The sequence below is a fragment of the Toxotes jaculatrix genome, chromosome 5, assembly GCF_017976425.1.
Source record: "Toxotes jaculatrix isolate fToxJac2 chromosome 5, fToxJac2.pri, whole genome shotgun sequence".
Classification (NCBI taxonomy): domain Eukaryota; kingdom Metazoa; phylum Chordata; class Actinopteri; family Toxotidae; genus Toxotes; species Toxotes jaculatrix.
In genome coordinates, this window is record NC_054398.1 from 15,340,665 (window position 1) to 15,364,776 (window position 24,112).

General features: G+C 42.2%; 2 protein-coding genes across 2 annotated transcripts; one reads left to right on the forward strand and one right to left on the reverse strand.

The window, feature by feature from the left end:
• Positions 1-3,384: 3,384 nt before the first annotated feature.
• Positions 3,385-9,158, forward strand: znf710a (zinc finger protein 710a). Its single transcript, XM_041037549.1, has 5 exons — positions 3,385-3,428; positions 5,481-7,004; positions 7,741-7,932; positions 8,029-8,203; positions 8,629-9,158. The coding sequence occupies exons 2-5, from the start codon at positions 5,520-5,522 to the stop codon at positions 8,796-8,798; spliced, it is 2,022 nt and encodes a 673-aa protein (XP_040893483.1). The 5' UTR covers positions 3,385-3,428; positions 5,481-5,519; the 3' UTR covers positions 8,799-9,158.
• A 1,346-nt stretch (positions 9,159-10,504) lies between these two features.
• idh2 (isocitrate dehydrogenase (NADP(+)) 2) lies at positions 10,505-22,381 on the reverse strand. Its single transcript, XM_041037550.1, has 11 exons — positions 22,186-22,381; positions 16,935-17,026; positions 16,258-16,423; positions 15,380-15,540; positions 15,135-15,278; positions 13,929-14,065; positions 13,515-13,666; positions 13,268-13,380; positions 12,897-12,994; positions 12,721-12,813; positions 10,505-10,920 (listed from the first exon to the last, which is right to left on the reverse strand). The coding sequence occupies exons 1-11, from the start codon at positions 22,301-22,303 to the stop codon at positions 10,836-10,838; spliced, it is 1,359 nt and encodes a 452-aa protein (XP_040893484.1). The 5' UTR covers positions 22,304-22,381; the 3' UTR covers positions 10,505-10,835.
• Between the last annotated feature and the right edge of the window lie 1,731 nt (positions 22,382-24,112).

A 24,112-nucleotide genomic window follows, 5' to 3' on the forward strand; every position in this document is an offset into this window, starting at 1 on the left:
AGTTCAAAACACAGAGCAAACTGATTCCTCTCTTCTCTTTCTCGCGTTCCGATCATAAGAAAATCCTCACCTGAACACTGTAGCTATAACAACCCTATACACAAACCTACACAGCCTCCAGTTTGCCTGACAGTGAAAGGATGTTGAATTATAGCCATCACCCAGCACAGCGTCTCACACACAGCCAGAGCAAACTCGGGCTGTATGCAGCCTGTCACTGGGCTGGATGAAGAAGCAACACTGACAATGCGAGCTCACTAACGTACACCAAGAGGAGTGGGGTGTATATATTAGAGACTAACCTACGGCTGATAAGCTTTCTTCAGTATAATGCCATTTGCATTTGTTAGAATCTGGACTCACACTTGTTTCAACCAAAAAAAAACAAAAAAAACAAAAAAGAAAGAAAACAGGGAGTTGTCATCAATGAGTCCTCTGCAGTTTTATGATTCATTGAGCTTTTCTCAGGGGTAAAACAGACAGCTGATATCTGAATCTGCCCCCCCCCCCCCCTTCATTTCTTTCTTTCTCCCTCCCTCTCTCTATCTCTCTGACTCGCCCTCTTCCTCTTGCTGAAAAAAAAAAAAGTTACAACTTTGACCTATATCACGGAGAGGATGTGACACTGGACTGCATGGTTGTCCTCCTATAGATAAACAACACAGAACCAGGCCGGGGTTTGGAAATGGACAAGTAGTCTGTGGTTTAAAAAGGAAAAAAAAAATACAGCATAAGTCATATGGACACCCGTGTCAGAAGTGTGTTGTTTCAGGGCTGTGGGGAACTGAAAGCGTGTTGGTGTCGGTGGTGTGTGTGTGTGCGTGTGTGCGTGTGTGTGCTCTTGTCCCTGATCTCAGACATCAGACAAATGCGCACACGCAACCACGCACAAACACACATTTGAAATCCCAGTTGAGGGTTAGTACACTTGAGAGCAGGGCAATGGCTTACTTCCCTTACTCTCTCTCTTTCTCTCTGCCTCATATGCACATAGGAACCTGTCGAAATCTAAGAACCAAATGAAATTTTACGCGTATTATCCATCGTAGCCTTTTCCAATGTTAGTTTTCTGTAGCCCTACACACACAAATGTACCCAAAGTAAATGGACAAGCAAGCAGGTTTTGCTGTTATGAAGATTCAGGCCTGGAAAGGAGCCAGTGTATTTCTTCCCCAAACTTTTGTTGTCTGTGTCTTTTTCATTTTCCCCATAGGCTAGTTCTGTGTTGTTTTATGTACGTGTCCCTTGTTGTTTCTTCCATGTGGTTTCTTTGTCTTTCAGCCTCTTATCTCTTTGTTTCTTCCCTTGCTCTCCTTCTATTTTCTCTCCCATTCTCTCCCTCGACTTCCTGCTATCTCTCCCCCTCACTCACACCCTCACTCAATCTCTTTCTCTTTCTCTCTCTCCCCCCTCCCTCGCGCTCACTCTCATTCCCTATCTCTCCCTCCTCCCCCTCCGCTCCCCTTTCTCTCTATCTTTCTCATTCTCGCAGCACTCCCAGCCGCTGATGATTGATCAAGGTTTTCAAGGTTTGCCCTTTCCTGTTATTTAGTAGGAAATGTTTATGCACAGTCCTCAGCCTTTACAGCCACAATTGGCATGTGTCCACACAATGTTTGTCGCACTCTCCTGCACATATACATACATGTATAAAACACCCCCCCCGTGTTTACTGGTTAAAAGGTAAGGTAAGCTCTGGTATAATAGAATACCTGTCTAATTATCAGGATCATCTTCAGTGCCGACTACTTAAGCACACAACCTGTACTTAGCCCGCAGGTACTCTGCTGCACTGTTTCTCAACACAGCCTGAAAGAAATCTGGAAGTTCAATAGTTAATGTCTTCCCTTGCTGTTTTTCCTTTTCCTCACTCTCTCCGTCTCTCTATCTCCTTTCCTCTCTCCATTCCCTTTGCTCTCACCCCCCCACGCCCCCCACCCCCTCACCCACCTCCTCCTCCTCCTCTCCTTCATTCTGCACCCCCCCACCCCTTTCTCTTTTCTCTTGCTGATGGACTCTTCTTTTTTATTTTCACACTCCACCATCCCCCTTTTTTTCTTCTCTCTTTTTCTCTCTCCTTCTTTCCTCCACCCCCCCCCCACACCAACCCCCCCCCACCCTCCTCGGCTCTTCTCTTTCACTGCGTTTTCTTTCAACCCTCCCTCTATCTCTCTTCCCATCCCCACCCCCCTCTCCACCACTCCCCCTCCCCTCCTCCCCTCTTTCTTTTTCTCTTTTATTCTTTCTTTCTCTTTCTTTTGCCACATCCTTTCTTATGCCTCAATCCCCCCACCCCCCCACCCCCCTTCCCGTCTCTCCTTTCCCTTCTTCCTCCTTTTTGCTGCATTCTCTTCTTCCCTCCCCCACCCCGGCTCTCTTTCCTCTCTCCCTTTTTCTTTCTGTCTCTCTCACCCCCCCCCACCCCCTCCTTCTCTTCCTCCACTCAGCTTCACTCCCCCTCCCTCTGCTTCTTTCTTCCTTATTCTTTCTCCCCCACGTCTGTCTCCCTCCCTCCCTCCCTCTCTCCTAACTGCTTTTCTCTCCTTTCTTTCTCCTTCTCTTTTCTTTTGTCACTCAATTTTTTTTTCTTCTGAATTTCTCAGACAGTATACTTCAGGCTGTCTCAATAGTTAATTAGTTTGAATCTGGAAATAATGGCAGCAAACTACACGGTCTCTGGAAAGTTAAAATTTTAGCATTTCTCAGACATTATCTGTCTGACTGTTTTGCTACTGACAGACGCACCTCCACCCATAGTCTCTCTGACTGTTTGTGTGTGTTGTGAAAGTGTGTACGTGCCAGTATGTGTGACTGCTTACATATGTACATATATATATATATTTATTAACATGTTTGTGTGCACGTAAATTCATATATATATCTGTTTGCACGCACAGAGAGGAACTACTGATTAGATTTTATAATTGTGCGTTTGAGCAAAAGCTCATAAAAAAAAGGAAATGCAAAGTATAAAGTGTGATCAAGAAAAGATAGAGCTTGTGTCTCTGTGTGCCTTAAAGAGAAATGTGTGTTGAAGGGTCATGCTGAATTGTATGTAGTGAGAAAGGGAGATAAGATGTGTGTGTGTCTGTGTGTGTGTGTGTGTGTGTGTGTTTGTAAGAGAAAAGAGGAGAGAAAGAGAAGTGAGATGGGAAGGAGAGGGTGGGAGGAAGAGAAAGAAATGGGGTGATGCTGTGTGTGTGTGTGTGTGTGCGTGTGTGTGTGTGTGTGTGTGGTGGGGTGGAGGGCTGGTGGAGGGGGGCAGGCACAGTCAGTTCTGATAACAGCAACAGTAGGAGGAGGATGAGCCGTGGGACCGCCCCACTCTCCCACAGATATAAATAGGAGGTGGATTTTTTTACTCCACTCATTTCTCCTGAAGGATGAGATCCCTGAAACACCTCAAACATCACTCCAGGAACAATGTGGTGAGTTTGTAACCTATAGATGCAGAAAGATGTGTTGCCACTAAGGGCTAGGGGGGTGGCGGCGGTTACTTGCTTTGCAGTTAGTTAGTGAGGTATTTACACTCTTGTCGGTGTGTGAGCGTGAGGGAAAGCCAGATTACTTTTCACATTCATATGAGTACCGCAGTGGGAACATCTTTTAAAAAAAGATAAAGAGTTGTGTTTCTATTTCTGCCGCACGTTTTCTGCTACTGCTCTAATTGTTTGTCCTTAGGTGTCTTTCAGTTGCAACTTTAAATGTGAAAGTACGGACTCTTGCAATTACTACCCTACCTTCTCTGTCTCCTTGTCATTTGTCTTTTTCTCTTTCATTTTGTCAGCCTTTCATTTTGCTGTGCTTTTTTCTTCTCTCTCCAGCTCCCCCTCCTTCCCTCCCTCCCTCCTTCCCCTCTTTCTCTCTCACTCACTCACTCACTCTGTCTTTCTGTCTCTCTCCGCCCCCCCCCCCCCCCCACACACACACACCCCCTCCCACTCCTTTTCCTTTCTCTCTTCCCTCCTCTCACATGCTCACTCAATCTCTCGTTCCCCTTCCCTCCCCTCCCTCTCCTCCCCTCTTTCTTTATCTTTCAGCCCCTCCATCTCATTTCTCTCTCCGGCTCCCTCCCTCCACTCCTCCCCCGCCCACAGCTCTTTCTCCTTCTCTCCATACCTCCCTCCCTCTCTTTTCTCTCACTCACATACACACACGCACATACACACGTTTTCAAATACACACCCAGTCTCTTTCCTTTTCTTTCTCACAAACACACAGTCTGTCTCTGTCTGACTACTTTAAAAGCAGTAATTATAAATGACGTGGTTATCAGGGCATCCAGGTCTACTCCCCTCTCCCAACACACACACTCACACACTCACACACATGCACACACACACACCTTTATTCCTGCAATATCACTATCTCCTCTACCTTTTTCCCTTTTCTCCATCCACTCTTTTCTTTTCTCTTTGTATTCTGCAAGGAAAGGAAGCAGCTCTTGCTTGTGTGGCACAGACTGAAGACTAGTGTGTAGTCTGAAAAGAAACCAGGGGTCAGAGCTTCTCTCTATACGTTTCCGTACCACTCAGGTTTATGCTGAGAAATAACCTGAAACCAGTGGCCTATAATACTTGCTTCTCCATTGCCACAGAGAGCCAGTTTGGTCATACCACAATTTCTTCCTCATAGTTTCACTGTTCCGCTTTTACAGGCGGCAGGGTAAACATGTGCATGTGGGTCTGAAACACTTCCGAACCATACAATTATGTTAGCGAGTCTTATGCATCGGTCTGGAATACAGAATGAGCTCGAAGCTCAATCGAATGTCTGTTATGGATATGAGACTGCCTGCCGGCATATATCATCTTGTTAAGGGAGCCCAGTGTGGCAGGCATTATGAAGTCGGCTACGGCGAGAGTGTCTAAGTGTAAAGCTGAGACGCTTTGCTCCTCATGAATGGGACAGATAGCTCCAGTGATGAGCTGACTTTGGTCAGCCAGGCTGCCCCGGGACCCCACAGGAAGTGCTGAGGACAGTCCACGGAAGTCAACTTCCTGGCTGGACCTGCATCCCTTGTTGTGTTCTTTATTATTCTAAAGCCTGTCAAGGAAGGAAGCGGGGTGCTAACACAAATCTGCCTTATCTTCTCAATCTAATGTTCTGTGGATTAAGAGCAAAGAAACAAGGCGTAGTCCGAATGCAGCTTTCATAGTTTCCCTGAAAAACATTATCTTAATGCTGTACTGGAGTCTTGGAAAAGAGGACTGTATAGGTCCTGGTGTCAATCTGGGACACTGAATCTCCAAAACTAAATAACATGACAATTTCAATGTTTCGCTCACACAAAACCTTTTGTTTGTATTAATAGGAACGTTGCCGGTATGAGACTACAATGGGGAAACAGGGTTATATGAGGAAACATTGTGTAAGGCGGGTTTTGTAACAACGGAATAATAAAAGACAAAAAAACACAGAGACATATTATTGCGTGCAATTATTTTTTTTTCCGACTTATGTTGTATGTTTTCTTTCAGGAGGAGGAGAGTAACCGATTGGTGCGAACCTACCCCAAGATGACTGAGGGCCAAGTGGATGTGGGCACTCAGACGGAGCCTGTGGTGGTGCTATCTCTGGCTCAGGCAGCTGTTCTTGGCCTCATCTCCCAGAATGAAATCTTTGGGGCCACCATTGCTCCTAATGGCTTTTACACTGGTGAGCCCAGAGAATGCCCCCCTCCTCCACCTGAGGTAATGGAGTATGAGTATGCTGACCAGCTGATTGGGGCCAACGGGGACTACCTGGCCGAGCCTGCTGGGGAGCCGGAGCCCCAGCCCCACTGCAGTGAAAGAAGACGGCCCGGGCCCCGTGGGAGGACCAAAAGGCCCAAGAATGATGAAGAATCAGAGGGTCACCCACACAAAGAACCAACTCCACAGGCTCAGATTAAAGGTGAAAGACTTGAGTCTGATACTCCTCCTTCCTGCATTCACATGAACAGCAGGCGTAGCCCTGGCAAGTCAGAGGATCCAGTCACCCAACAAGGGTCTCTGAAAGAGGAGCAGGCCTGCGGAAACTGTGCGTCATGTGTGAGAGATACACCCAGGCAACAAACAGATGGACAACCAGAACAGGAACAAGAAGAAAGCACTGGTAGAGACAGAGAGAGGAAGGAAGAGGAGCTGGTGGTGGCGGAGGAAGAAGAGGAGGAAGCATTAAACCTCAAGACGAGTGGAGAGACCGGCAGTCCTCTGGAGAACCGCTATTATGAGTCCAATGAGGTGGCCTATGAGTCTGCTGACATGTCCCTTCCAGGGGAATATGAGGAGAATGGTCAGGCTATGCTGTGGTCAGATCCAGAGGGTCTCGCAAGGAGAATGCAGATTGACCGACTGGACATCAACGTACAGATTGATGAGTCTTACTGCGTTGATGTGGGAGAGGGTCTGAAACGCTGGAAGTGCCGCATGTGTGAGAAGTCATACACATCCAAATACAACCTCGTCACTCATATCCTGGGCCATAATGGAATTAAGCCTCATGAATGTCTACACTGTGGAAAGCTCTTCAAGCAGCCGAGCCACCTCCAGACTCACCTGCTCACCCACCAGGGAACCCGACCTCACAAGTGCACCGTTTGTGAGAAGGCCTTCACGCAGACCAGCCACCTGAAGAGGCACATGCTGCAGCATTCAGATGTCAAGCCCTACAGCTGTCGCTTCTGCGGCCGTGGCTTTGCCTACCCCAGTGAGCTGAGGACCCACGAGAACAAACACGAAAACGGTCAGTGCCACGTCTGCACCCAGTGTGGTCTGGAGTTCCCAACCTACGCGCACCTGAAGCGCCACCTGACCAGCCACCAGGGACCCACCACGTACCAGTGCACAGAGTGCCACAAGTCCTTCGCCTACCGCAGCCAGCTACAGAACCACTTGATGAAGCACCAGAACGTCCGGCCCTACGTTTGCCCCGAGTGCGGCATGGAGTTTGTCCAGATTCACCACCTCAGACAACACGCTCTCACTCACAAGGTACTGGCAGCGCACGCCCTCGCACTCAAGGTACTGAAACTCAATGATGTACCTTTGTCTACTAATATATGTGATCAAGGCAAAAACAAGAGTGGACAGGCCTCATGCAACCATACAACATTGCTAGACCCTTATTTAAAATATAAAATTCAAGCATAAGAAAATAGTATTTAGTATTTTAAAAAAAGTATTTTAGCCTCTTTCAGTCCTCTGTATGAATCCTCATAGGAAAAAATGGGTGGTATATTGTACACTTGCATCACAGCCTTTTTCCAAAACCAGTTGCTTTGTAAATATAACCATCAAAGGCCTTGAGATTTTTTTTTGTGTGGCTCAACCCCCTACTTGCATGTGTTTTGTGTTGTGTGTCATTCGCAGAGCTACTTCCCTTTGTCTGATCAATCATTCTGGTCTTTCTCTCCATTTCATTTTATAGTCTGTTTTATTCTATAGGGAAAAAAAATCTTTTCATGGCATTTGCTTTTGTCAGATATCAAAATAAAAGTTAAATAAATATTGAAACAAAAAAAAAGAAAAAGTTTATTCTTTCCTTTGTTAGACTTTTTCCACTCCATCTCTCAACACTTGGGGGGGCTAATGTAATCTACACGAGTTAGATCAAAAGCCACAATGCAAATTCTCAAACACATGCACACACGCAAGCTCCTTGTGTGTTTTCTCCCTATGACTCATTATTTATTTTCTTCTAAACCATATATTTAGCCAAATTAATTAGAAGGCCCAAACACTTTTTTTGTTTCCCCAGGGTATGAAAGAATTCAAGTGCGACGTCTGCTCCAGAGAGTTCACCCTGTCTGCCAACTTGAAGAGACACATGTTGATCCATGCCAGTGTGAGGCCCTTCCAATGCCACGTCTGCTTCAAGACCTTTGTCCAGAAGCAGACCCTTAAAACGCACATGATTGTCCACCTGCCGGTCAAGCCTTTCAAATGCAAGGTGAGTGAAGCAAACTGACTTTTACATGAAGTCAAACTGAGTCCCATTGCGACGGAGCGGGGAGGGGTTACTGACTATTGCGCTCTTGTGTCTCAGGTGTGCGGAAAGTCGTTCAACAGAATGTACAACCTCCTCGGCCACATGCATCTGCACGCCGGCAGCAAGCCCTTCAAGTGCCCTTACTGCACCAGCAAGTTCAACCTGAAGGGCAACCTCAGCCGACACATGAAGGTCAAACACGGCATCATGGACACCTCGATAGATGGACAAGGTGAGTAGCTTCATCAGTTGTCCTTAATTACACTCTCTGTTTTGAAACATATGCAACTTCTTGATTTGAGTTATGTGTGTATATGTTTTCTAGTGGGACCGCTCAGTGGGCTTCATGTCGCATTATTGTCACTCAGTCTGTCCCTAATGCACTTTGACTCAGCATGTACTGTAATCTAGTGGCCAAGTGTTTTGATGTTTCTCTGTCACTCCCTCCCTGTGTGTTTAGTAAATATAGCAGTGCCTGGATTAGACATGCCTGTCTCTATCAGTGGAGACTGATACTGAGGCGGGGGTGGGGGGTGTGTGGGGGGCCAATCTCCTGGCTGTCCTCAATGAAGCCATGTGTCTTTAGGAAGAGCACTGTATGTGTGTGTTACTGAGGACAGAGTGGGATCTTATTTGTGTCTTTGTTTCCTTCTTCAGAGCCCCCCCAAGACACAGAAGGCCAGGAGGACTATGAAGAGGAGAGTTTTGAATTCAGCGAGAGAGAAAACCGGGCTAACAACACCAACACGCCAGACATTGCTAAACTATCTCAAATGGAGTATTACAGCACCTATGGGAAGGGCACAGGGCGCTTCAGCACTGCATGAATTATTAAAACGACCCCAAATTGAATATAAGTGTGAACTAATGAAAAAGGGATTGGTTTTTTTCTGTTTTGTTTTGTTTTGTTGCTGTTAAAGGCATAGTGCTTGGGTTGTTCTTCAAGGGCATGAAGAAGCCCAGCAAACTGCACATTCATATGCACTGGAATTACTCATAATGCTACAAAATTTGGAAATGTATACTTTTTATCTAACTACATATTTTTCATCTCTAAAACACTGCAGATCTACTGAATAAATATATTATATTTGAGAAAGGTGGACTGTCTAAAATAGGAGCATTTAGGTAAAAAAAAAAAAAAAAAGATCTATATAAATGCGTGTATGTTGTCAGTTGTTTAAAAACAGGAACATCATCTGAGCCTAATTTGGAAAAGCACATTTTTAGCTACAAGCGTAAAAGCATATGATGATGTTATAGTGCACTTACTCATTCAGACAATCCCGGTCTCTCTCAGTATGCTGGGGTAAACTAATGTGAAGGGTCAAAGAAGGGAACAAGTGTTACTCCTCTTTTCACTTGCCAAAGCTTTTCAAGTTGCAGAGGTTAAGAATTCACTTTGATTTATACTGTGATAAATTAAATTTGAGGTCTGCAAATGACTTAAATTCCATTTGGATTTGCAATCTGTGTTTTATTGTATATTACTGTACAGAATGTATCAGTCCTCTTGTATGTTGGCTGGTACTGCAACCAGTGCGTTGCACTGAGGACCACTGTGTCTACTTTCTAGGTTTCTGCATTAACAAGCATCACCCTGTATTGATCTCTAGTTTATGAATGTAATTGTTTCCGTGGAATGTTTTAAGATACTAATGAAAAGAAAATCAAAATACCTTTTTAATGGTAGGACCCCTTTACCAAAGAATTGGATCAAATCTTGCAGCTACGGGCAACATCGGTCTCTTTTTCTTGATGTCGTGTAGACATTGGGACATTGGATTTCTTGGGGTCCAGTCGAAGACCTCATGAAATTACATTCAGGTCCCCCTCCCACCCATCTGTAGATCTCTTCAAAAGATTACCACAGAGAACAGACTATGGTACAGCTTCTCTCAACAGACCTCACCATTTTCCTCCCATCCAGGCCTTCATGAGACAAGACTGCAGCATTTTTCAAAAGCAATGCAAACCCTGCATTCACATTGCAGGTCTGTTTTTTTTTTTTTTTTAAATGGATGAATCTCAACAAGAATTGTCCCAAAAAACTCGGACAGAAATATTAAGTGCCCCAGTGTGTCTGCGAGAGCGTGCCATCCATCATGCTGTACACTGGTCTCAAGTGATGAACGACAACCTCCCAACATGTGACAGGGCCATGGACCTCGTGGAAAATGATTTGGGAAATGCTCAATATATTCAGTTTCCCCAGTGCTTAGCTTTTCAAACTTGTAACCTGCAAACAAGGTATCCATTTGCGATGTTGATATAGCGCATTTAAAGTAAAAAATGCTCATTTTTGTGCGTTTTTTCAGCTTCTGTGTTTACTCCATCACTGTTTTAGTGATGATACAAAGGGGAAGATGTTCAGCTTCAATGGCTTTCTGTATTAGACATTAGTGTGGAGATAATGTGGATAGAAATGTATGTACAATGTTGTGTACCAGACAATACTGTAAGATAATAAATTTATTTACCTTTAAAAAATGGTTGAGCTTTTATTGTTTGTTCAAAGACAAAAATACCAATAGTGGGTCAAACAAGGGATTTATTGGCAAATATGTTTGACACAGGCTTCAGTCCTGCCCAAGGCATTACACAGTATTGAATACAGTACTTCACATTACAAAAATAAAACCTTGCAAATAAGGGGACAGACTGTAAGGGAGGTGTCAGGTGGAAGGACATCTCTCAACTGTTTAATAACCTAGTAGAACACTATATAATCCTATAGACAGTATATTTTTTTTCCTTCAGACAAAATGCGAGTGGACTTATTGACCTTTTTAAGTTAAAAATGAGGTACAAAAACAGAAGAGTGACATTGCCATCTCCAGGCTAGGTAGATTCTTTCAAGTCCTTCACTTGCCGAGGGCTTTATCCAGATTTGTCTTGATGGCGTCAAGGAAGTCTGTAGTATTGACGTAGTGCTCATTCAGCTTGACACTGAGAAGGCAAGACAAGAGAGAGCGGATCCAAAATTTTAGTGCTACATCTTAAGAACCAAGTCCACAAAACAGACAGTAATAGCAATACAATGAGTAATATTTATTATTATTATTAAGGTTAATAAAAGCATTATTATTATTACTAAAACATTAGCATTTGCAAGATGCATATTAGCATCTTTGTTAAGCACAGTATGACTTGATACAACTAGACAGTTGTATTACTTGAAAAAAAAAAAAAACTAACAGATGTGTACATGTCTCTAGTTTCCAGAGAACAGTGCCTTCAAGTGAGAAAAATAATATCCAATCATAGGCAGATGTGTGAGCTGCATTGCCTAACAGATGAAAAATGCTTAAAAAGATGGGAACAGTGCAACTAACAGATAATCTAGTGCAGACACCAGTCGTGCAGAAACAAGTTGGTGAACAAGACAGAACATACAGTACCTCCACCAGGGCTACCCAACCCTTAAGTAAGGGTTTAATAAAATGTTTTAAAAAAAATAATAAATCTTTCCTCTGTACCTGGATCTAGGTGGACATACGTGTGCCTTTTGTTCTTCTTCATTCATGTGCACTTGTTCATTTGAAAATCAGCAAAAATGCATTCTTATTTCATGATATTAAGAATCCTTTAAAAATCTGCTGGATCCACATTTTGATCTGCAACAAAAAACTAATCAATTCTTTTCTCCGTCCGCGGCCTCAGGTTCCAACAAAATTCCGTGAAATCGCTAATGTTTGCAATTTAAGATATTTGTCTCACAAACAAACATACTAATACTACTTCTGTGGGAGAGGTGTAAAATTTCTCAAACATGCTCAAGGACGAGGGCATGTTTGGGACACGGTTTTAAGTTCCCAACCAGTATTATATGCTGGCAGATCAGGATCAGAGTAAGAAACACCCTGTCTTATGCAAGTGTTTCAGACTGATGGTGGTGGTTTAATTAAAAATTAGGCTTGCAACTAATAATTATTTGCATTACTGAGAAATCTGCAGATAATCAACTCATTTGGTTTATAAAATGTCAGGCAATAGTGAAAAATTACCATCTCAGAAGCCAAGGAGACATCTTAAATTTCTTGTTTTGTCAGTCCAAAACACAAAGATTTTCAATTTACAACTGAAGCACATCCTCAATCCTCATTTAAAAGGCAGAAATTATAGTTATGTTTGGTATTTTTGCTTTTTGATCTAATTACCTGTCAAAGATCAAATGAAATATTGGACCTACAATGTTTCTAATAGCTTCCTAAATTTAGTATATCAAATATTTGCATACATATCCAGTGCAAACAGGAACCTTATATCAACAATATTTCCACTGATACTTTATATTCTTTTTTTTTTCTTAGGTGTGATACCACACAGGTACCCAAGAGCTCTCCACTCTTTTATTTTTTTTTTGTGGTCTCTGGGGCCAGACCCTTCCTTCAGAAACCTCCCAGGTAAAACATGTTGTTTATGTAACCATGCAGAACCCCAAGACATTTAAGTTTGTTATTTGATGCACCGATGACTCAGTTCAAACTGAAGGGTGTGCTTTCATGGACAGGCTGCATGAAACTGTGTGGACAAAGAAACCTAGCAGACATTTCCAACATGCTGCTGAATCCATGATAAACTCATGCTGATCTGGAGACAAAACTAAGTGGTGCAAAAACTAAGTGCATCTAATAAAATGGCTAATAAATGTATAACATCATCTTTGTAAGTAATGTGTTAGAGTAGTTATCACTACATGAACAACTGCAGTGTAAAACTAAAGCATTATCTCGGAAATAAACTTACTTGGACAGGCCGTGGATGCAGCCTGCGAGGTCCTTGGTCATTGTACCGCTCTCAACAGTCTCGACGCACACTTTCTCCAGTGTCTGGGAAAACCTGCAGATAAATAAAAGACATTTAGAAAAGCCATGTCTCATCCAAGGGTCAGTACGCCTGCTACAATATTATCCATCTCTTACTTAATAAGGTCGGGATTGCCATCGAGTTTGCCACGATGCTCCAGGCCTCTGGTCCAGGCAAAAATGCTGGCAATGGGGTTGGTGCTGGTCGGCCTTCCCTGAAAGTACAGTTCAGAATAATATTCACGTTTAAACTACAGGACAGGTATTCTTTCAAATTATCATGAATGCAGAGCATCAATTATATAGTGGTTTTAGCCATCTATGCTTACTTGTCATTCTCAATTTTCACCACACAGTGGCAGTATAACTCCACAGACTGCACACAGTCTTTTTGCGAGGCCACAATTTGGCTTCTCACATTTTCTGTTTCATTGCCCAGCTGAAATGCTTTCAAATACAGGACTGACAAAACTGTGATGGTTACTAACCTTCTGATGCTCGCGATAGTGCCTGGTCACAGTGCCGTGGGCAGCCTCAGCCTCAATAGTCTTGCCGTCAGGGCACACAAGAACTGATGTCATCAGTCCCAGAGAACCAAAACCTAAAACGGGAAACAAAAAAAATCCCCTGCTTTAGCACAACCCACAGCTGCTCAAAAAAATTGGCAAGCGTCTCAAACACTTCAGGTTTCAGTATTTCCAAAGAGGGGGCAGAAGTGTTTTCCAAATATCTCACCCTGTGCAAGGATATCAGACTGAACATCTCCGTCGTAGTTCTTGCAAGCCCACACAAAGGCTCCAGAAGACTTGAGCACCTGGGCGACCATATCATCAATAAGCCTGTGCTCATACCAGATCTTCAGTTTGTCAAACTCAGGCTTGTAGTTCCTGTAGAAAACAAACACCACAATAAATCAAAGCCCTTTTTTTCTTTTTTTACAATATTTAACTGAAAAAATGGCTTAATTTTCTATAATGCTGCACCAAACCTAACTATAGAAATCAATATCTTCATGCACAGTACACTGAAATAATCAAAAAAGGTTTTGTTTAATTTAATATTACTAGTGTGTTTTACCAATGACACTGAACAGTTTATTTGCACAGTCAAAATGAGGACCAATCAAACACAAAGACAAAGGACACTCACTTTTCAAAGATATCCTGGAAGATGTCTTTAAATCTGCCATCGTAGGCTTTAAGAATGGTGTTCTTTGTGCTCATGTACAGGGGCCACTTTTTGGCAATAGCATACTGGAAGCAGCTGTGTGCAAAGCCTGTGATAGACTGTTGGAAGAAAAATACAAACAGTTCATGACTGCTGTGGGTTTTATCAGTAGTACAGAGGTTAACAACCTTCCCCTTAACAAGTTGAGAGTCATCTACTACGACCTCTGATGTTGTTAAATCAAACAGACCCGCTCGGATGAAGGCAAACAAAACGGTAGCTAAGCGGGCTGAAAAAGGTTAGTCTACTGCAACGACTGTTGTGTCAATTTTACAAAAAGCACTAAGCAGAATTCGACAGCAGTACCAGGTTAGGTATTGTGGTTTCACAGCTGTGTGAGAGACAACTGCATTAGTACCAACGACCCAAATGAATGTCAGAATTAAACATTCTGACATTCAAAGTTTTCTTATGAATATTTTTAGGCAACAAATACAAAGAAAAGGCCGACACACTTTCTGAAGCCTACACCTACGGCACTTCCTTAGTAGTACATTTCAATCTGACCAGCATCTTACTCAAAAATCTGGGACTTTGTAGTCTTTTACCCAAGAGTGGCTTTCAGGACACAACAGCAGTCCTTCAACACTCTTATAGAGCAGAGGGGAATCTTTTGTGTTAAAGTGTTAAAAACTTAAAAGCGAAGTCATTTCTTATTGTCGACAAATCCCATTAAAATACCAAAACCAAAGATTAACTGATCCTACTAACAAACATTTTCTGTGCAGCCAAATCTTTATGTGGCTCATTTCTTTGGGCCATAGAGCTCCATTGTTGTCCAAAAGCTATTAAAAACACATCAGTGAACCACACAACTGTGCTGGGAGGCATGTTCCTCTTTTATGATAACAACAGGTTATTTGGAGTTGATCGTACAAACATTGTCCTGTAAGTATTCACTAGTGCACAAAATCAATGGCAGCAAACAGTCCTCAATAAATTCACACTTTCAAGAAATGCATCCTCAGCAGGAACAAATGGACTTGAGGTGGGAGCCACAGGCGCGGTGGGGTAGTCAAAAAGCATTCAGAGAAGGACTAACACACTGCAGTGGTTTCTTTTTTATGGGATTTGTTGACAATAAAAAATTTGAGTATCTCCAGCCTCATCCTTTAAGTACACACTCACCTCATCTGTGTTGTACATGCCCATTCCACAGCCGCCAGCAGGAAAGTCATAGACTTCCCATTCCTTGCTTGCACTACCATCAGCAGGTGAGAAGATGATCTTGAATTTGCCGGGCTGGTTCACAACAAAGTCTGTAGCTCTGTACTGTAGGAGAAACACAGCAACATTAAATAAATTTGATATCAAAGGAAAAGAAAACATCCTAACAAACTACATTTTCTTGAGAGCATTTTGAGGAGACTCACCTGATCACCAAAGGCGTGTCTGCCAATGGTGATGGGCTGTGTCCAGCCGGGTACAAGCCTGGGAATGTTCTTGCAGATGATTGGTTCACGGAAGACGGTGCCGCCCAGGATGTTCCTGATGGTTCCATTGGGGCTCTTCCACATCTTCTTCAGGCTAAACTCTATATGGAAGAAACATAGAAATTACTTGATTACTTTAAGAAACATGCCATGGAGCACCAAACAACACAGACACCACTTCATCTGTGCGGTGCACTGCCAGTCAAATGTTTTTGATTACCTTACATTTCAACACTGCAACATAAATCTGCAGCTAGCGCACTGTAAATACTGTGGCTGACACACGGCTTGCACATGGAAAAGGGGCATTGGACTAAAATATCAGTGCATAAAAAAAAAATCAATTAATTGGAGTTGCAATGCAAAGAGTTATGCAGTAAGTGAAATGGGAGATGATTTACATTTTATTTTGTGACAGTCTGTGTTTCTAAAACAGTCGGTTTCTTACCTAGGCTGGGCGTTTTTTTGGTCATGCCTTAATTAGTGTTGTAAAGCAAACTGTCTAACCAGCCATGCTCCCTTAACTTTTTATTGTGCTTGTATGTATTTTCTCCACTGAAACAGCAGATTTTCTCTAGCTGTTAAAACCATACTACTTCAGTCTGTTTGTATTTCAGAACTTAAAAGAGCTCTATTAAAGTTCAACCAGTTGTGAGTATTTACACAATGCAGGCATCCACTTTTATACAAATATACTTTGTGTTGTCCTCTGCCCTGTATTCCAAAACTTTTGACTGGAGGTAAATATTAAAATCTTTCTGGCAGCAAGGCAAGGGAGCAAGTCTACACTGCTCTGAATCTTGAAATGCAAAACCAACCTTCCACTCTGGCTTCGTCGGGTGTGATGGTGGCACATTTAACCGCCACATGGTACTTCTTAGTAGCCAGGGCAGAGTCGATGGTGACCTGGTCATCAGTCTGGTCACGGTACGGCAGACCCAGGTCAAAATACTTCAGCTCAACATCAACATTGGAAAGGATGAGCTAAAAAGACAAACAAAACAACACAAATCAAGAATTATCATCTACAATTTGATTTTAGAAGTACGCTGTTTTGCCATCTAGAAAAGCTATTTTCTGTCTTTTTTCCTGAGATACTAAATAAAAAAAAAAAAATAAAAAAAAAAAACCATCATGCAATGCATTCTGGGATGACTGGGATTGCTAACAGGACACTATAAGTCATTATCAAACATCAGAAAACATTGAGGGATTTTATCTCATGCCTCTCCACGTTTTCTTCCTGAGCCAACACACCATCTGCTCTCTCCTAGAGGCAACCAGCCAGTGACTGAATGAAACATCACAAAGGCCCCTCCCCCCACATCATACATACATAATCTTCCACATAACCCTCCCCTCACAACCACGTGTCACCCTGTGATGTAAAAAAAAAAAAAAAAAAAAAAAAAGCAAGTCAGACAGCATGAGCCTGCTCTCCTCTGAAAGTCACGCCAGTATTTGTGTGCTTTACCCTTCAGAACCACTATATCACCTTTTCTTTAATGAACTCCCAAATGATCCTGGTCATCTCGTCTCCGTCCATCTCCACCACCGGCTGGGCCACTTTGATGCGTTTGTCGGCATCTGTCAATCACACATACCAAAAGGTTCAAGTGTCACTGGCTTTTCATTCACAACAAAATGCTTATTTATTTTAGGGTTACAGAGGGATGAGCAACAATCCTAAACACAGGAAACTACACTGATTGGTGGAAAAAAGAAAGAACCTGCAGAGGACAGGAAGTGTTTTCTGCTTCCTGCTTCCTTTTGCAAGATAATATCTGCCCCCCATGAATAAGGCTGCAACAAACAATAATGCACATTATTGATTAATCTACCTATTATTTTCGAAATTGACTGTGCAAAGAAGTGCCAAAGAAATAAACAGCAAATACTCCAATGTTAGAAGGTGAAACCAGAAAATGTTTGACATTTTTTTGCTTGAGCAAAGCCTGAAGTGATTAATTATCAAAACTTTTGCAGATAAATTTTCTTTAGATCAGCTTATCAAGTAATCAGCCACTTATTTCAGCTCCACTCAGGACTTATTGCTATTACTTTCCATGTTAATATCAAGACAATCTTATAACTCTTATACCTGGTGCTAACAAGAGATTTATATACCCAACTGCCAGTGAGCAAAAAGTAAACATTTTTGGGATCTGGTGGGATATGCTGGGCATTTGGTCTTACTCGGATTTTACAGACTAAATATTTAAGCTGTGAACTGAAAAATACTAGATCCATATGCAGTATATGAACAGATAAATTATTTAAAAAGTAGCTTGTGTAGTGTTCTTGTAAACAAACAGTTTACATTCAGTGTCTCTAACCCAAATGCATTATGTATGTCTTATAAGCATGTTAAATATATATATTTTGCCCTTATAAAAACAATTGCAACATTTAAAAAATTCTATCGTATTTTTCAGCTAGCAGCCTGAATCTGGAAGGAAAATACTGCACTCCTGAGCGCTTGTGTGAATGCATGTGATCCAAACAAATTAGGACCCACTTACTAAAGCACTGCTTTAGAGAAGGACGAGTTGCCAAAAACTCAACAGTGTAATCTTAATCTGTAGCTGCAACCCTAATTATAAGCTACAATTGGCAAATCCAAAAATAACAATTCATGGTCTATAGCTGCATCTTTGCCAAGATGATTGTTATTGTTACTCTTTATGTACAGTCAACGGTTTAACTCCAAAAACCATAAATATTAGTTATAGAACACAAAACACTTTCTTAAAACTCACGCATTACTAGGTTTAAAAACAAAACCACTTTCCTACGTTAGTGCTCTTCAACACATCTAAACTTTATTTAACTCAAAGTGTGCTTTATTTGCCAATAACGACTTTTGGGAGAATGGTCACTCAACTTCTTTGCTTTCCAACTGCATCAGCGTAGATAAGTTCCTCTAATCATATCTGCTCTCACTCTGCTCAGTGTGTGTCCTGCCAGCAGGATCATTTCAGTGAATAGAAAAGTACAGGGGGAGGTGCAGAGGATCAAGTGACTCTTAGATTTCCCAGCCAAGTTAATGCTGCCCCCCACTGCTACCAAATCCTTCCCACAATAACACAAGTCAACATAAGGTGCCTGGTTCTCCTTATAGACAAGGCTTTTATATCAATTTAATAAAAATCAAATATCCACGTGGGTTTGTGAAGATGTTTGACCTAGTACGGATTATGAAGCCTTGGTAGCACCTGTCAAAACAGCTTGTACTCTGTTCCCATGCTTCAAACATGACACATGAGCCCTGCAGATTACAGATGCACGGTGACCATGAAGCACTGAAAATAACCTCATAGGAAAGACGAAGATGTGACCTTTATGTTACAATTATGTTACGCAATAGCATAAAGCAGGCAGAAAGGAATAACAGTCCTAACAGTCAAACATAAATGTTTTTTTTAACATTTTAGGCTGGTGACCTCTCTCACTATCGATTAGGCTTTGGTATATGCGAGGGATTACATGCTCCTTCACTGACCATGTCAGTCACCATGTGGACCTTACTTTGAGAATTTGTCATTTTGGCACAATAGATCACGCGAGAGAGGAAACTGTGAAAATCATTTTGTCAACAGCTTTATTTTACTTTCATTCTCTGAGATGACTGAATTTACAACAGAGAATGGAAACCACAAACCACTGTCCCTAATTACATGTTAACCACAACTTGTAAAGACATTCTTTCAATAGAGCTAAAATGATTAATGAATTGACTAGAAGACTAACAGAAAAATGAAAATCAACTATTTTGATAACTGATTAATCCTTTAAGTCATTTGTCAAGCGAAACTATCAAATATTCTAAAGTTACATCTAATCTGATGTAAGCATGTCCTGCTTCTCTTTGTGAAATCAAAGGTAAACTGGATATCTTTGGGGTTTGTATGTTGGTTGGACAAACAATTCGAAGACATAACATTGGGCTTTAGAACGTTTTGATGTGAATTTCTCACTAATTTATAAACCAAATGGTTGATCAAGAAAGCAGTTGGCAGATTCAATCAATAATCAAAATAATCATTAGCTGCTGCCCTATCAACATGTACTAAGGAATGAAAACAAATCTGGTACTGCTCGTACTGTTTACGACAAAGGCTGGAAGAAGAAATATTAATATTAATAAGCGTTATTAAGGACAATTAAAATTTTAGCATTTCATGAGCAGACATGATGAACTGGATTTTTGTAAATATAGTAAGATTTTGTTCTTCTCTATCTGCTATAGGAACAGCTGAGTCCGTACCATAGTGCATCATGGGTAAATCATTCAAATCTACCATTTGGCATAATTTGACTTGTCTAACCTAAATCCGCTAAAACACGGCTCTACTATCACAGTGCAGGGGGGAGGGGAGCACAGGAGCTAGCTGAGTAGGTTATGCAACTTTGGAGTGTATCAACAAACTGGACGCTGAAGGGCGAGCTGAAACAAAGTCATGTGGGCTTGCCTGCCACATCATTTGCACATGCACTGAGGATATGTCTGCAAGATTTTTTTTTCCTATCCCACCAGCAGCTTGAGACGAAGCCAGACGTAGCAGAAATATACAGCCAACCGCATATCATATGGTAGATTTGAGGCATTGCACTGGAGATCATATTACAATCCATAGCTTTGCAAGGGTCCTTTGACAGGAGCTGTCTCCATTTAAAACTATACACTAAACAACCAGCAACCAGCAAACCAGCAAATGGAAAACACAGAAAACAAATAATTACATTTAGTCCAGACTGGACATTGTTCAAAATGTTTTTATAGTGGTGGCAATGTGATGCCTGAGTTCAGTGGTGACTCCAAAAAAATATACTTTTTTATACTCTGAGCATATTACACATTACTCCACAAAAACCTTTATTGAATGTTTCTAATAATCATACTTCCCAGATGCCTCGCTCTTGGTTTAATGTCATAACTTAATCAGCTGTACAACAAATCACCTAAATGTAGCACAATATCAATAAAATTGTTGTTTAAACTCAGTACATATCTGATGAAAGAATAAGTAAACAACACTCACAATCTGACCTGGCATTCGGTGCCAACTTTCAGTATTTAGAGGTTTTAAATACCCTGTCTGTAACACAGGGTATTTACAACTAATTTTAAAACCGCACTGGGAGGATTGGATACCAAGGTCTTTATTATGTTCTCAGCATTACCTATGCACCATACATTAGGGGCAAGTAGTGACAGGTAATTTAAAACAATGTAAGCCTTGACAAGATGACTGGAATAACCTTTGGCTGTGTGTCCTCTGTGGTTAACTTTCAACACAGACAGACAAGCCTTAAACCCTTTCAGCAAAGGGGGGCTAGGAGAGATAATGCAACTTATGGCTGCAATGACTGACAATGATGCCATAGGTCAATGCTCATTTGCATTTAGGAACAGTGCACCTCACTATCATTCACCACTGACAGCTATTTACATTACAAAGCTCAAATGACATGTTCTTTCTGCCACATCATGAGCCAAGGTGCCCTTCATCTGACCCACTGCTTTATCAACACTAACTTGTGGTGCTAGTTTGGTTGGCATGGTGACTTCGTACACCAGAGTTCACAGAGTTTCCAATTCCTGCTGTAGGAAATGTTATAAATGTCTGCAGAGCCCAAGTGATAAAAATAGATCACTGCTCCAAATCACAGACACAAAATGCAAATTGTGGTTGGTCTCCTGGCACTGGTTTAAAAAAAGAAAAAGACAAAGTCAAATTTGTTAACCTTAAGAGCCGCCATAAAAGTAACAAGCCACACGGTGTTTTACAGTTAAATGCTAGGGTCAGATGCAGTAAAATAAGCAGCTCTAAGCAGCGCACTGGATGCAACCCAGATGGAAAACACTATGTAGGACAGACAGAGCAGGGCAGCGGCAGCCATTGCTCTCTATAGCGGAGTCTCGTATGCGGTGGCTGACCTTGGCAAAAGTTTTTCAAGTCAGCGTCGCACTAATAACCCGATGGCTGGAGATCAGCTCATCATTTTCGATTTAGACAGCTGATCTGACTTGATTTTAATGGCAGTCATTACGTGACGAGCGATGAAATTTCCGCACACAGCTCAAAATGGGAAGATTCGTTTGATTCATCTGCTGCCAGTTTTTTTTTTCTTTTTGCACTGCACTTTTTCTCCTTAAATTATCCCCCCCCCCCCCCCGTTTTCAAGGGGAAACCGGTATGTAAACTTGACCACTCACTCTTATTTTGTAGGCGGGCTTTAGACAGTCAATGTTTCATTCATTTCTCTAACCGCATATCTTCACATTGCCATCAACTGTTCCTCAAACTTTGGATGGGGAAGACAAAGACAGCTCTCCTCGGCTCGTCGATTCACCGTCTCGGCCTTTATTTCTCTCGACGTTTACAGTCGCCTCACTGTTTAAACAACCTGCGCTCAATCAACCGTGCAATAACCATTAAGACACTGGGAAGCGTTTGGAGCATCGTTGCCCCTATACTCAGAAAACGATTAACGCTATTAACAGCATCCCGGTTGGCTAGCAGCAAACGCAGTGTGGCTAGCATGGCTGCGTTAGCTCGGCGCCACCGGTTTCTAACGGATGGTTGATTTTGTCGCTTTCTTACTGGGCTGATATGACATTAGTTTGTCAAATGTAACCCGAGCTACATGTAAAAAAGCGCCATCTTAACACAAAGGAAGCGGTTAACCGTCAACATCATGATGCTGAGGATGACCCCGGTTATCTCTCTCTCTGCACTCACAGTTTCTTTGTTGCAAAGTCTGGCAGTTTGCAGCCGGCGCAAGCACCGCGGGGTTTCTGGAAAAAGCAGCACCGGCAGACCTCGAAAGAGAGCTGAGGACTTTCAAATATCCAGCCATGTCTCCCCGGCCCGAGTCGCTTTGCGGTTGTCACTCGACGAAACTGAGAGGAAAGCGAGGGCAGACCGCTCCGAGGCTCCCTGCAATATAGTGAGCAGCAGCGGCAGCACCGCCCTTCTCCCCCCCTCCCCAGCGGGACACGCTGAGTTTTACGTCACACAGACCCAGAGGAGGGAACGAAACAGCATCGGGGTCAAAACCTCGCACTGCACTAATGACTCTTTATACCGGTCTAGACAACACAGAGTCCGGGGAAAGGTGAAGCCTGAGCTTCTCATGTCACGGTGATCGCAGTGGTGGTAGTCACTGTCTACCACCACCGGTGTTCATACATTAAATGTATGCTCTCGATTCCTTCCCTCACAAGCGCAGTACTCCCACACACACTGTAGAAATGGTTTGGCTCACTGGTTCTGCGAGTAGGTTTGAAGATTTTGTGTGATTCTACACAAAAACTGCAGAAGGACCTTACATTTCAAACTTACACCATACAAATCGGTGGCATCATGTGTTGACTACTGGTAAATGTCCACGTCTTTCAAACTCCAGATATTGTTTTAAAAAATCATAACCTCACAGGATTCATTTTATGATTAGAACAGCCTAAATGCTTCTCCTTAAGGTGGAGAAGGAGATAGCTCGAATAAACAGACATGGTGAAATTTACTGAGATCCCAAATCGTCTGCAGGATTGGTACAGGAGAGTTACATTCCAAAATGTCTCAGCAGAGGGCCCTCTAATTTTAGAAGGGGAAGGTTACCATACTGGGAGAAAGACTGGGAAGTGTGCTGTGCCGTCACATGATTAGCTTGGTAGAGAGCCAGCAGGAGAGACAGCTAGGTCACCTCTGAAGTACTCGAACATTTGAGAATAGGGGGCCTGCACTGACAAAATGTCATACAAAGACCTAATAAGAATGCAGAAATGAATAGACCCACAGTGTCTCAAACTGTATGAAAAATAAAACAACATTCTTCCACTTATGTTTCATATCATTTTAGAAAAGGTCAGTGAAGGTTAACTGTTTTGTCCCTGAAATGCACAGTCTTGTCCTGCACATGTAATCAGAGCCTGTACTGCAGAATGTGGTTATGCGGTCAGGCAGGGGACAGTGGACAGTTACATAATCCTCTGACTTTCTACAGGAACCTTTGAACTCATTGTATGTAAACATGTCTACACGCTGCCCACCTTCACAGACACTCAGCAATTCTCCACAGCGAGAACAGTCACTCTCAGATGTCACCCTGAAAACCCAATGCTCTATATTTAGTCTGCAGTCCAGACTCATTAAGTGACTCCTTTGTGCTTTAAAGTCTAAAAGGAGGATGACTTATTGATTTGACAAAACTTTACTCTTATCAATAAGCAAAGAACTAAATGTTTTATTTCAAGAGTCAGTCGCTCAGCTGCGGCTCTGATCAGGCTTTAGTTTACATCTGTGGGTGTGATGTTATTATTACTGTCATCTTGGTGCTGGTGATGGATTTCCTCTTTTGTCTGGTCATGCAACAGCAAAGACACATCGTAATTTGCTTGTAGGAGTTTAATTTGATGCTATATTAAGTATTTTCCCAGTGCTCTCAGACTTGATTGGAGACTGTGAATGTAAAAAACATTAAACATAATCTTGGGCCTAATACATGTATGATGTATTTGCTCCATCTACTGGAGTCCCTGAGAAGTCACTCAAACTGTGTTGGTGAGCCTCTGGTGACCTCTGCAGGAGCATTGGATGGAATTACTTTTAGAACATAATCTACCACAGTATAGTAACAATTCTGTCTTGCTGCCAGGTGAGACACAGA